The following is a 13,806-nucleotide window of genomic DNA, read 5'->3' on the forward strand; positions in this document are numbered from 1 at the left end:
TACAGCAGTGTTCTTCTCTTTGTTTCTTCATCAGATGAATGGAACATTGCTAGACTGTGGATAGACAAAAGGGCAAAGGAAGAGACAGACAGAGCGCTGAGGTGGGCATGAAGAGGCGACAACCCTACAAAGCTGTAGGTGTCTGAGGAAGCGTGCAGGTCGGTGGCCTAGGAAATAGGCCTCTACCCACTTAGCATGGGGTACAAACCTCCCAATGGCATCCATGTATCCTGGGCAAAACGGATGAAAAGGAACAGCAGTCCACCCAGCTCCGCCCTGGCATGCACTCAGTAACTGCTAACTATTTTCAACTGCTAAAAGCTCATCCCAGGGAATGCAATCACCTCAACAAACAAATATTATGCCAAGAATTAATAAACACTCGGGTGATTTGAAATTTTATTGAGAAAATAACTATTTTGAGATTATATCCAGTTTCTCATTTATGAGAATACGTTATTAACAATAATCATTTCCACTTCTAGGTATTATATATCAGCACTAGGTAAATACATTCACAGTAGGCAAGGCTGAACGATGAGGCCACGGCCGATGCTGCTGACTTAGTGTTTGCTTCATAGGAGACTATAGTATTTGCACACCAGAACAGATATTTAAAATGTTTGCCATTGAAAGACAGACTTGGGGAGCCGGAGCCAATATGCATACATATGCAGCACTTGTCTTTTTCACTGTTGATCTTCCAGCTAAAGTGAAGCTACAAACACTGCAGTCTCACTTAAGCACAGTTTCTATTTTACAAAACAAAATTAGACCTAAGAGAAACCCAGCTCATCTCTACGCACTTGACTGAAAGGCTTGCATACAGCCCTCCTCCTGCAGCAGATCAAGATGCCAGCAGCCCACGGACAGAAGAGCAAGCAGCCAGCATGGCCTTCTCCATCTCAAACGGCTCTCCGAGGGCTGATGCAAACTCTGGCAGGTCATTTCCTGTGATGTCCAAGGATCTGGGATATGTAAACTACATGATTAAAAGGCATTGCTCTAATCTGCGAGAGGACAACTCAAGCATCAGAAGTAAGATCCAAGAGCCCCTCATGTGGCTAAATGCTCACCATTACACCAGCCCTCAGAGCCCCAAGGCAGAGTGTGCTTCAAATGCGCATCCAAACCCCGGAGCATCAAGCCTGCAACTGCGTATGTTGCAAAGGCTGACACAATGCCAGAGCCTCACTGGTGAGCTGGTTTATGCTCTGAAATGAAAGGAAGCTTGTTTAGCTACTCTTGCCATGACCAGAGAAACTATTGAAAGCAGAAACTTTGTAATGAGCACAGAGGACAAACCACTCAGTGTTGTCCTAAGTAAACCTCTCAGAACGCAAATCCCATAAAACACCTACTTAGAAAAAAATAAATCCTGGGTAAAGTAAGTTAGGGGAGGGGTACATCAAATGGAGGTGCTCGGTGAAGACGAAGAGACCCTCCTGGGAGGCAGGCGTGTGCCCTCACACAGCCCTGTTCCGACTGTCCTCTTTTCAAACGAATCATCTCTGAAGCTGGAAACCCAAACCACACATTTACACATCAAAGGTTCTAAAAAGCCTACAGCAACTCAGCTTTGCCTAATCTAGCGTTTTCCAAACTTATTAGAACAATATATTCTGCCAAATACCCTCTTAGAAACTACTCTTGCACAAACTAAATGTTTTTACTTAAAATTTCAAATTAATAATAATGAGGGCACAAAAATAACTAGCTTTTTCCCCCCTTTTGGAATAAGCTAGTAGAATTTTAGACACACCAAGATAGGAAAGATATTTTCTTCAAGGTTGCCAAATACAAATAGCCAACACAGTATGAATGTAAAATTCATATAATTCCTGATTGTTTTGTGGTTCTTCTTGCTGTAGGTAGTTTATTGTACATATGTGTAATAATATAAATGTATATGTAAAAAATAAAAATAATAATTAAAAAGAAAGAAAAAGTTAAAATAAGTAAATAAGTAAAAAGAAAGAAGCTAGCTTAGTCTGTTTGAGTAAGCCTCTATCGAAGCATAGCCCATGCTATTCACAGCAGCCAGCTCAAGCTTACCTCTTATTATATCACTGGTCAAGAATGCTAATTCTTTTAAGTAACCCATAGACTACTTTTTTTGAAAAATATTTTTTAAGTCTTTTTAATTCCCAGAGTCCCCATTTATCTTGGTCACAACAGTCCTGAGTGCAAAACAAGTAGCCTGGGCTCCAAGAGACTACAACATCCAACAGCAATTTCTATGCTAACTTATTTTACAAACACTTAAGAACAAAAAACAAAAGTCTTGCTGGATGAGGTGGTGCACACCTGTAAACCCAGCACTCGGGAGGCAGAGGCAGGTGGATCTCTATGAGTTTGAAGCCAGCCTGATCTATAAAGCAAGTCCAGGATAGCCAAGGCTACACAGAGAAACCCTGTCTCAGAAACAAAACAAAACAATACAAGCCCCCAAGTCTCCGCAGCTTACACCATCATGCAGAACAGCATTCTGGAATCCAATGAAGCAGCACATAAGCCTTTCAGGGTGAGACCACTGAGCTAGGCAATCATGAACATCTATGTAACTACAGATTTCTTTAAAATTTGTTTAAAATATGAGAATACTAAGAAATAAATGTAAACTTCACATAAGTGAACGGCAGCAAAAGCAGGGGTGGTGAGGCAAAAAAAAAAACCTGTTTTTCACCATGAAGAACAATACACAAAGACAATGATCCTCACAACCCAGATGATCTCTGGCTCCTCAGCTCTAAAACTAACCAGGATAAGACAAAGTCAGTCGCCAAGTGCCTGGGCGCTTCAAACACACAGTGCACTGCTCTGTCAGACTTCTGCATCAGAGAGCGGTGTCAGCCAACACGGTGCCACACTGTGACCCAGAGAGGAAACTGCAGGGCAAGAGAGGAATGCCCACACAGAGATGGAAGAAAAGACTCGGAATGTTTTGTCCTCAAAATTATGAACCCAGCTGCCATGGTGGGAAACATATATTAGAAACATAAAATCTTAAGCTTTTAGTTATTTTATGGAAAAGACATTTTTTGGTGTGAGGTTGTTAAAAAAGCTTTCTTGGTAAGGCAGAGGAGATCTTCAGAGAAGCATTTGTTAGAGACCTGAGCTGCTTTCTATTTAAACTCAAGAATGAAATAAAAATTTTGTCAGTATATAACGCAGTTCTCATTTGGAACTAACCACTAGCTCTGTGGCATTAACTTTATGATTCAGCTATGTAGACAGTGATAGTTACTCTATTAGGTTTGCTTCTTAAAATTCTTTTATTTTGAAATAACTATAGACTCTTTAGGCATTATAAAAATAAGCTAGGTGCTGTGGCATACACCTGCAATCCCAGCACTCAGGGAGGCAGAGGCAGGCGGATCTCTGTGAGTTCGAAGCCAGCCTGGTCTACAGAGCAAGTCCAGGACAGCCAAGGCTACACAGAGAAACCCTGTCTCAAAAAACAAAACGAAACAAAAACAAAAATAGAAGTAAGACATCCCATGGCCCTATCATTCAGCTTCGTGTGTGTGTGTGTGTGTGTGTGTGTGTGTGTGTGTGTGTGTGTGTAAGTGTGTGGAGGGGTACATGAACACTGTAAGTACAGGTGCTCATGGATTCTAGAAGGGGCCTCCAGATCTCCTGGAGTTGGCATTACAGGAGGCTGTAGACTGCCAGACAGAGGTCCTGGGAACTAAACTCAGGTCCTCAGCAAGAAGAGTAAGTTCTTTTACCTACTGAGCCATCTTTCAGCCCCCAACCATATTTGAGCATTTGTATTCTGGCTTTGAGTGGTTGTAGTTGTGGTTTTTGAAATAGTCATGCCCCACCCCCAAAGAGAATTTTAACAAGCTTGGTAAGTGCCTATGTTTGAGAGAGGCTCTAAGGAAAGACTATCAAATTCTAACACCACACTATCAATATAGCTACCTGAACAAGGTGTTTTTTCTTAAAATATTCTATCACCAGTTTCTGCCTCTGTTGATGTTAGTTTTCCCCATTTTTAGACTGAACAATTTTTAACTCAGCTCTCACGTAAGTGTCTTTGTTCCTTGTGTCACTGTATCTATCAACTGTACACTGTTGAGGATTATAAGCAGAAATAAAAATGGTTGCTTTAAAAAAATATTGGGCCCTCTAGTATTCCAAAACAATGCAAGCATACCCAAACTGAAATTTGCTAATGTGAACCTTTTGTGAGGCCAACGTTCTGAAGAAACTCCCATCGTCCCTGTCTGCAGTTTCTTTAGTGTTGGGTCATCACTGAGACAACAGTGTTCAATGAAGATGTTTACCCTGTGGGAATCAGCAAACCGATTTTTTTCTTTCTTTGTACAATCAACAAAAATAAAAGTGAACACAGCTCCTGCTTTCATGAGGTTCCCCACCCCCACCTCCAAAAGACAATGTCTCACAGTATTTGGTCTAGGCCGTGGACCACTTTTCCCAGCAAACTCAAGCTTCGTGCAAAAACATCCAGACGGGGTGACCATGGCCCCTTTGTCCAGCTGCAGAAACTAATTCCTTCTAAGAGCGTCTCTGTGTGCCTGGTCCCTGAAGTGGTCGTCTTCTCGTCTCAGTTGCTTAGACAGACAAGGCTGGCCGGAGCAACCAACATCTAACTGCTCTGCTCAGTGGCCGAGTCTCTCGACAGCACAGCCTGGTTTCTGCAGGACTCCGTAAAATTTGCTGAGCACCACAGTAATTTTGTAAGACACTAATCCAAAACACAGTCCTATATTTTAAAAATGCCAGAAGTGGTTTTACAATAACAGAAGCACCTCAGCCACTATTACATGTAAAATTACTGCACAGGAAATCCTCGGACAGTACATTCAACATCCCATAACTATACACCGTCTTAGAAACCTGCCGTTTTTGACTTATTCCTTTGGATCCTCCAACTGTAGCTAAAAACACAGAGAGAATAATAGCTTGCCAGGAAGTGTGTGACTATATGATATGCTTATTATGAAACAAACTGTTCTGAGTCAAGCGTGGAGCACTGAGTCCGGACACATGGGAGGCGTCCCCAGGACCCTCGCCACGGCTCATCCCAAGGATGCTTAGCAGTTAACTGAGCATAATTCAGTAAGGTTTCAGCTGAAAACAGTAAGATGAGCCAGACTTCCAGTTCTGGAGCTGATACAAGAATGAGACAAGGAGGCAGCAGCGTACTAAAATACATAGGTCGAAAGCTGCCATGTTGGCCTTTGCTAGCTTAGATCAAATATATCAGCAGGTACTTACTCATACTGACGTGCGAGCATTATCAGGGTATCATATAAACCCCCTTTAACATTTGCATATGTGGTATTGAACCGCCAAAGGAGCAGACTTATGAGAGAATAATTAAGAAGCACATTCCTCATTGCTCTTTAAAGGTAAATACAGGCTTTTCTACTGAAATAATTTCTATTTTTCCTTGTTGCTAAAATAGGCATCAAACTTTTAAAAAGAACAATAAAGTCTCAGCCAAAAAGCCACGTATTATGTACTGAGAAGGGCCTAAGAAAAACTAAGTTAATAAATTAACTTAAATAAATTAAAAATGTACATTCAGAACAGAATTGTAGCTTTTGGTGTCAGCAACACCTGAACCAAAGGCATAGATCTGCCATGATTAAGGCAGATTTTTTTTTTTATATATACAGTACCATGAACTTGCCCCGCCCACCCAGCCACCCAGGTCGCTTAGCATTCACCTTTATTTAAAGTGCACTGCCAAGCTAAAATAAAAGCTTCCCTAACTTAAAAAGAAGTCACATACAGCTCCTCCTGTTTTACAGTCCTCCTTAAACCCATGATGACATGTTCTTTGGGTCTCCGTGCACTCTGCCTTCGCAACTGCTGCGACCACCACGAGACTCCTGCTGCAGCCGGCTGCGACCGTCAGGGGGACAGCCGCTGTAAGGAATTACTCTCGTCTTCTGCTGGAGTCAGCTTGAGCGTCGGCAGCTTCCGAGGAAGAAGCTGAGGGCTTTGGCGGAGATTGCCATCCATCTGTAGAAAGTACAAGACACATGAGAATAAGCCGAGGCCCCACTCTTGTGGGCTGTGGCCTCCCCATCTAGACTACAGCCTGGAAGAAGACAGAACTGGACGCTCGCGGGACCAATGGAGAAGCCTTTCTCTGACAAATGATTGCTCACAAGTTATGAATATCATACCTCAAACATCAGCTGCCTCAGTAGCCATAAAAAGCACTATGGCTCTTACTTGGCCCATCACAAAATAATGCCCTAAGATGATGATGAAAAAGAATACGCTGCTGAGCTTGACCAGAGCCTCACTTAAGACACCGTCTACAGTAAGGGTGGATGGAATACTTCTAACTGCTCTGCGAGTCTTCCCCACACACGGAAGAACAGGCACAGCCCCACCCTATCTGAGAAGACGAAATGAGGCTAGAAAGGACAAGTCCCTTCTCCAGGTCCCAAAGCCGATATCAGAGCCGAAGCTGGAACCAGGCCTTCTTATTGTAACACAGTTGTTTTTCAACTACACTTCTTTTCCAAACTGAAAGTGGACAGCATGCCATGCAAACACACCGCCCCCCTTCACACGGTTCCAACTAGAATCCTTCTCAAATCTTCCATTGTTGGCTCCCTTCCTTGTCTAGTTCCTCAGAGTCTCTCAAAAATCGAGAATCTCCACAGTGACAAAATTATTAAACTGGTGAAAATACTGTAGACTACACTGAGGACAGAGAAGGACCAGAAGGAAGGAAGGGCACGAGGAAAGAAGAGGAAGACATTACTGACAAGGAACAGTGGGCAGGCATGCTTGGACCTGCAGAAAGTGACTTCAGGACAGAGCAAGGCTTGCTTCTGATCTGCTATCTTTACTGGCAAATTTTCTATCACGCGGCTTGACAATGCAAACTATATAGTGAAATGCGAACCCAATATAATTATACAATTTTTCCTCAGTGCAATCAGGCCACTGCTGGCTTCAAAACACTGTATTAAATAAACCTTTGTATATTTAAACAGCCTCTTGAAAAGTAAACTCTTAAAAGTAAGAGGATAAATTGAATATACAACCCAGATTACAGCACTCCCACAGAAAGGAAAACAGTGATTGAAGTAACTCGACCTTTTCAATTAGGTTGGACTCCTTATGCACAAGCTGTGTGAGTTTCTGCAGGTTTGCGTCTATCATCTCTTGTCCAGCTGGAGAGACGCCTGAGAAGCCAGGAGAGAAATCAGAGAAAGAAAGGAGACTCTGAAATCTTCAAGCTGTTTAAGATTGAAAAAGACATCTTCTTCTTCTTTTTTTAGTTTACCCACCCTCCTAATTGCTCTGCCCCTTAACAAGAAAACAAAAGAGATAAAGGGCAAAAAGTTAGGAGGAACAACAGCGCTCCAGAGAAAACCAGAAAAGAAAACCCTGAGCTGTGTCTCCGGGAGACCCTGAGGCACATGACACTCAGCCAGCCACCACGGCTAGTAAAGGCACGGTGGTCTCACGTTCCTGTTGGCTCTCTCCCTAAGCACTGCACACAGGGCGCAGGCTGTAACACTGTAGGCAGCTTGCTAAGGCACCAACTTCCTACAAGCTACTCACTAGGCACCAAGGGATTGTTGAAAGTAGAGCTTTCAGGGATCGATCCCAGGACATTTTAATGTGGGCCACCTGGAAGAGGGGTTCAGTCAGGTTTGCTAGCCCGAGTGACAAGGTTAGCTGTTACTTAGTTCCCTAACGTCCCATGTCCTGACCTCCCTGTATGTATAGCATATAACCTACCACAAAAAAGTAGCCTGTTTGCCAAAGCCAGCTGCGTCATAACTTCTGTTTCTTAAACAGACAACTTCAGCCATCTCTACAAATGCAAACGTAGTGCAGTGCCCCAGTCCCTTAAGCACAAGGCCCCCAGTCACAGAGAATCCCATCCTAAGTGCCGAGAGCCCTCTATTTGCTCTGTCTGCAGTTGGGTGCAATCAGTTCTCAAGCAGTAGAGTCATGGGAGTGAGCCCCACCAGAGTCGACCTGTTACTGAATTCTGTTCATGAAGGAAAATGCTGGAGGCAACAGGCAAGAGCCATTCAAAGCGACTGCCCATTTGCATGAGGATAGCTCTACTTTTCAGCAGAGTCTCAACACATGTGGTTTAATCTTTTAGAAGAAAATGGCTCACTTGGGGGTGGGAGGTGGGGTACTTGTAAAATACACATCCCAGAGGATGGTGGGAGTCAAGTGTCTCTTCCTCCATGGAAATAAGAACATGGGAGCAGATGAAACTGGAAAACCACCGGGTCTTGAAGCTACGAACCAGAGTTGAAGACACTCCACAAAGCTGTTCTACTTCGAGACTATTAAACTACCCACTTGGAATAAACATTCGCTGAAGGGCTGCCGACTTACCCCCGGCACCATGCCTGAAGTAGCTGTTGAGGATGTCATCACAGTGGCGGCACAGGTTGGACAGCTGTTTCAGATGCTCTTGTAGGTGAACTTTGGGGAAACGCACTTTATAGAGAGGTGCGAGGAAACCGAACACGTAGGCGTCCAAGGTGGAAGGCCTGCAAGCGGAGGGCTGTCCTTCAGAAGAGCTTACAGGAGGACTGACGTGGATCTTACTTTAAAAGTTCTCTTTAAACCATGCACCGGGACTAATAGGCAGCATCACTTTTTGAACGGTTTACTGCCATTTTCGTTTCCAAATGTAAGGCAGCCAGAATTTTACCTTCTAAGTAGTTTTAAAGATACTCAAATGATTTATTTTATTCAGAAGAAACTGAGATTGTGAAAAACAAACATAGTTATGGAGTACAAGCAGGTGTGAGTAATGCTTGATACTTCCACAGCCTTATGCGGAGCACGTTAAGCTAATGTTAGACTGGTGCAACAGAAAAGCCTTCCTATAAACCATGGGCTGAGATCAGAACCCGGGGCCTTGCGCATGCTGAGAGCTCTGCCACTAAGCTACACCCCCAAATTCCCCTTTGAAGTAAAAAACTGATCTTTCATGGAAAGGGAGAACTAGCTTTAATTCACATTTCACTGAATACACGCACAACGTGTGAAAATGACCTTTCCCCCATGATACAAATGACAGATTATATTTATACAGTAAGTTATCAACCGTCAATGAAATCCAACCCCAAGCACCATCCCTAAAACTGAGAAACAGCTAGGCATGGTGGTACCTGTGCACCACACATGACAGTGGACACTCGCTTCATGATCAGTGCAGCAGGTGACAAGAGACAAGTGCTTGGTGGTCTGTGGCTGTTGGGGTGTGGCCTCAGCCAGAAGGACTCTTGTCTTCTCAGCTGAATCACTGGCCCAACTTTTGTTTTGTTTTTCGAGACAGGGTTTCTCTGTGTAATTGCCCTGGCTGTCCTGGACTCACTTTGTAGACCAGGCTGGCCTCAACTCACAGAAATCCACCTGCCTCCGCCTCCCTGAGTGCTGGGATTAAAGGTATGTTCCCACCACGCCTGGCTACTTTTTTTTTTTTAAATAAAAGATAAGAGATGGCTTAATTTAGAGCCAGATGTGAGAGCCATGGGCCAGGAACACAGACGTAGGTCACTCCAAATAGTGTTCTCAATATAGCAGCAGTTTCGTGAAGTTTTTATAGTAATAGGGCAAAGAAAACTGTAAATCAAGCACTTTTCAAATATGCTGGTGTAAACATCGAAAGGGGAGTTTATAGCAAAATGACTTTTAAAGGAATTTACTCACGTGTCACCAAAGAAAAACTGAGATGTTCCCAGTCTATTTGACAGGAGATTTAGGCACTCCTTGGCATCTCTGTATATCTAAAAAGGATGGAAAATGCTTTGGAGTTAGTGCCTTTTGGTAAGGCCGCTCGCCTCCTCTCTTCTTCCTTCCCTGCAGTGCTTACTGGGAGTCCACACTGTACCTGTGCTTCCACTTCCTGGACATGGTAGAGGGGGGGCTCTCCCCTCGTCAGGAGAATCCTGTTCAGTGCCCCTCTAGACATCCTTCCAGGCAGGATCAAACTCAGAGGGAAAGGGATACGGGAGGCAAACCACGGCTTGGTCACGGTAAAGTAATTGTCATTCTCAACCCAGAAAGTGTGAAGCTGCCGGAGAAAGGGAAAACAATTACAGGCATGCTTGGCTAAAATAAACATCACACAATCAATGCGACAGACTTCTTTTTCATTAATGGCTTTGAACAAATAACTCCATTTAAGTTTTTTTCCAGATGAAATGACTCAAAATGAGATTTTTTTTTTAAACATATGGATTTTTGTTGACTGCTATTAGCTCAGCACCCAGAATAAAGCCTAACACATAGTAAGTGCTCAGTAAATAGTCACTGAGTGAATGAACTACAACGTAGCCATTCTCCACACGGAACAAAGTTTCATCTTCCACCAAGAGTGTTGATTTCTAAAACAATATCATCGTGCTGGCGTGTGACTCAGTGCTAGCACGTTTCTCTAGCCAAGCAAGCAACTGAGACGCCACTTTGTTGGAAACTAAGCATTTAAGAGAATCCAGTTTCGTCATAATATGAAAGATCAAGACTAATACAGGAAATGTCCTCTTTAAGACCCCCTCCCTTTTCGCTCTTTCTAAACAGACGACAACGTTTTCAACTTAGTCACTAAAACACTGTAGTATTCCGAAATGCTCACCACAGCAGGGAGAAGCTTCTCCTCCAGGAGGGCGATGTAAGCCAGTGTATCTGCCCCTTGCTTTGCTGAGAGCTCACAGTCAGCATTATATTTCTAATAAAAACAAAAGCAAAACCTCTTAGAGGTCAAAGAACATCCCAAGGTCAAGAAAGTTAAACATATTAAAACTTCTATTCTCTAGCCGGGCAGTGGTGGTGCAGCACGCCTTTAACCCTAGCACTCTGGGTGGCAAAGGCAGGTGGATTGCTGTGAGTTCAAGGCCAGCCTGGTCTACAAAGAGAAGTCCAGGACAGCCAAGGTCATACAGAGAAACTCTGTCTCTTGAGAAACCAAAATCAAACCAACAGAACAACAAAACTCCTATTCTCCATCACAAATGCCAAGCCTGACATTAAAAGGGGAAATACTACTCCATTGAAAAGTGTTCCTTAATGCAGAGGGTTCTCAGCACCACACACAAAGCAAACAACTGCTGCATACGGTTCATCAGCTACCTTCTATTGGTCCTCGATTATTAATGGCCTCTGTTCAGAATATGGCATGTGGTACATGGTTAATGGGTAAAAGCAATTACTTTTAATGAGAAAGGAAAAAAAACCCATACAATTTATTATAATGTTTTTCTCCATTAAAAAAAGGAAAGTTTTCAATATAAAAAATGTTCAAATCTTACTGGTACAATATTTTTTTTCTTAGACAACCGATGATAATTTTTGTGTTTATATGAATCTTTATATGTTTAAACATCACGGATTTATACATAAACATTTACACTTTCACACATTCCAGATACAAGATTTCATAAAGCATACAACTATCAGGTTAGTGCTTTTTGCGGGGAGGGGGTTGTTTGTTTTTTGAGACAGGGTTTCTCTGTGTAGCCTTGGCTGTCCTGGACTCACTTTGTAGACCAGGCTGGCCTCGAACTCAGAGATCCACCTGCCTCTGCCTCCTGAGTGTTGGAATTAAAGGTGTGTGCCATTGCTGCCTTACTCAGGTAAGTGCTTTTTTACAAGTAAAAATACAAAGCTCTGGAAATAACTCAGTGGTAGAGTGCTTGCCTACCAGTCACAAGGCCCTGCGCTCAATTCTCGGTACAAAACCAAAACAAAACAAAAATAAATAATCAAGTAAACTAGTTGCTATTTGGCAGGAGCTCAGGTGTCACATTTAGCATGAAATGTATAGCAACAATGGGACTAAAGTGATAATGTTATAAAAAGAGCCATCTTGAATAACTAAATTGAATCTTCTGACAGCCATTTCAATAAAGTCATAAGAATATACATGGCACATACTTCACTATGACTTCCAAACCAAAGTAAAATGCATGTTTCTTGGCACTGGTAAGCAAGTCTTTGTTTTTCTGCTGTCAAAAATCAAAGCATTCCCAGTTGCCCAATGAATTGAAAAAATAAAATAAAACCACCTTAGAATGTATTAAAAAATAAAACCCATCCAGGATGCCAGGTATAGTGGGTCACACCTATAATTCTAGCATTTGAAGCCAGTTTGTGCTGCATGGTGGCTGGCCAGCATAAGCTAGAGTACAACCCAGTCAAATAATAATAATAAAAGAGGAACGTGCATAAAACTGTCTACGTCTTCAAAAGGAGTCACCCACCTGTTTTCTTAAAAAGTTTAATATTTTTGCAGGCTGAGAAACAATGTTGTCTTCGGTTGTCAAAATTGGTACATCACCTACGATCAAACACAGTTTACACACCAGCAAACGTCATGAGTTACTCTGAAGATTACAATATTTCGAAACTACCCCCAATTGCACATGGGACAGTACTGGTAAGAACGCTTGCAGGTTTCACAAAGAGCAGTTCTGGAGAGCATTTTCGTTTCTCCTAATTTCCACAGATGTGGCTTGCACTCTTGAGTTATTACTCAGAACGATCAAACCACAACCAGCACACAGCCAAGGTCATTCTAAGAAGCTAAAATGCACAAAGAAGGCTAGGGCTATATTACCCCGTGGTTTTAATGCAAGGCGGGGTGCAAGTGTTAGAAAGGGCGGAAAGGGGCCTGGGAACGCGGATACCGTACCTCTTGAGCCTCTCCAGGTGTTATCTATGACATTGACTTTCAAGGGTGCCCCAGAGAATTTGGCATAAGCCTGAAACAGAGTTTGCAATAGGTAAGACACGTTAAGACTGAGGAACCAGGCAGGTCTGCGGAGCGGCTCTGAGAGCTGCACCCACAAAGGCCCTGGGCAGCTGCCCGCGCGCGCCCGCGCCCCTCCCCCGCCGGCAGCCCCGGGACGCGCAGGCTGCCCGCGTTAGGGGACCTGGGTCTGCAGACCGGCTCGGGGATGCTTTCCCCCAACAGCCTGGGACAGCGCTTGACAGGTCACCGGGACCTGGAGCTTGCAGGCGGCCCTCCCGTCCCCAGCGGAGCCCGCAGCTGGCCAGCTCTGTCCATCCCGCGCCCCGGCCCGCGAGGCGGCCTCACCATCACCACCAGGGACTCGCTGTGGACGGAAGGGAGCCCCCAGCCACCTCCCCAGCAGCTGAGCTCCATGGGGGCCGCCATCTTGCCGGGGCCGACCTCCCGTCACCCGGAAGTACTCCTGCCGCGCCACTCTCTAGCACGTGGAATGGCGGGGGCGGGACGAGGCGCAGGGACTGACTGACTACTTGAGGGCTCTGGACAGAGTCAGGAAGGACTGCGGCGCAGCAAAACTAGGAGCTAGGGGGACTATGCCAGAAGGGAAACAGACCTAGTAAGTATCCTCAAAGTATTTACAGCATTCAGCATTACTGTATAACAGAGGCTGCCAACATCACTATGGAATACCTAAGCCGGGGGAAAAAAAAAAAAGGCTGTTCACACAAATGTAGTTTAAAATGACAGTGGAGGTAGTTGGTACACGGTGGCCCCTTGTGTTCAGCCTTTCTTATGGCCCTGCTTTTCCAGTCTCAATTTTGGTTGCCATTCTAATGTTAATGAGATTCAACCTTATTAAAAATTAACCAGCTTCTAAAGGGTGCCAGGGGACTCCTGCCTGCTCACCGTGCTACTCCTTAGAATAGCTTTCTTCTCTTAACTGCTCTCCCCATACTACCTTGAGTGGGGTTAGAGAAGCGGCTCAGTTAGGGGTACCTGTGGCGCTTGAAGTCTTGGCCTGGTTCCCAGCACCCACATGGTGCTCACAGTGCAGATCTGAGGCCCTGTTCAGGCAT

At 44.1% G+C, this 13,806-nt stretch overlaps 1 protein-coding gene across 2 annotated transcripts; it reads right to left on the reverse strand.

Moving 5' to 3' along the window:
• Positions 1-385: 385 nt before the first annotated feature.
• MTX3 (metaxin 3) lies at positions 386-13,194 on the reverse strand. Of its 2 annotated transcripts, XM_084802579.1 has the most exons (9): positions 13,076-13,194; positions 12,671-12,740; positions 12,240-12,316; positions 10,616-10,708; positions 9,872-10,054; positions 9,691-9,767; positions 8,365-8,522; positions 7,096-7,184; positions 386-6,000 (listed from the first exon to the last, which is right to left on the reverse strand). In XM_084802579.1, exons 1-9 carry the CDS (start codon positions 13,154-13,156, stop codon positions 5,890-5,892), a joined length of 939 nt encoding a protein of 312 aa, XP_084658705.1. In that variant the 5' UTR covers positions 13,157-13,194; the 3' UTR covers positions 386-5,889. The 2 variants fall into 2 exon arrangements, with proteins under 2 accessions (XP_084658705.1, XP_084658706.1); XM_084802580.1 differs by lacking the exon at positions 7,096-7,184.
• Positions 13,195-13,806: the final 612 nt, after the last annotated feature.

The sequence above is a fragment of the Acomys minous genome, assembly GCF_964271855.1.
Source record: "Acomys minous genome assembly, chromosome: 11".
NCBI lineage: Eukaryota > Metazoa > Chordata > Mammalia > Rodentia > Muridae > Acomys > Acomys minous.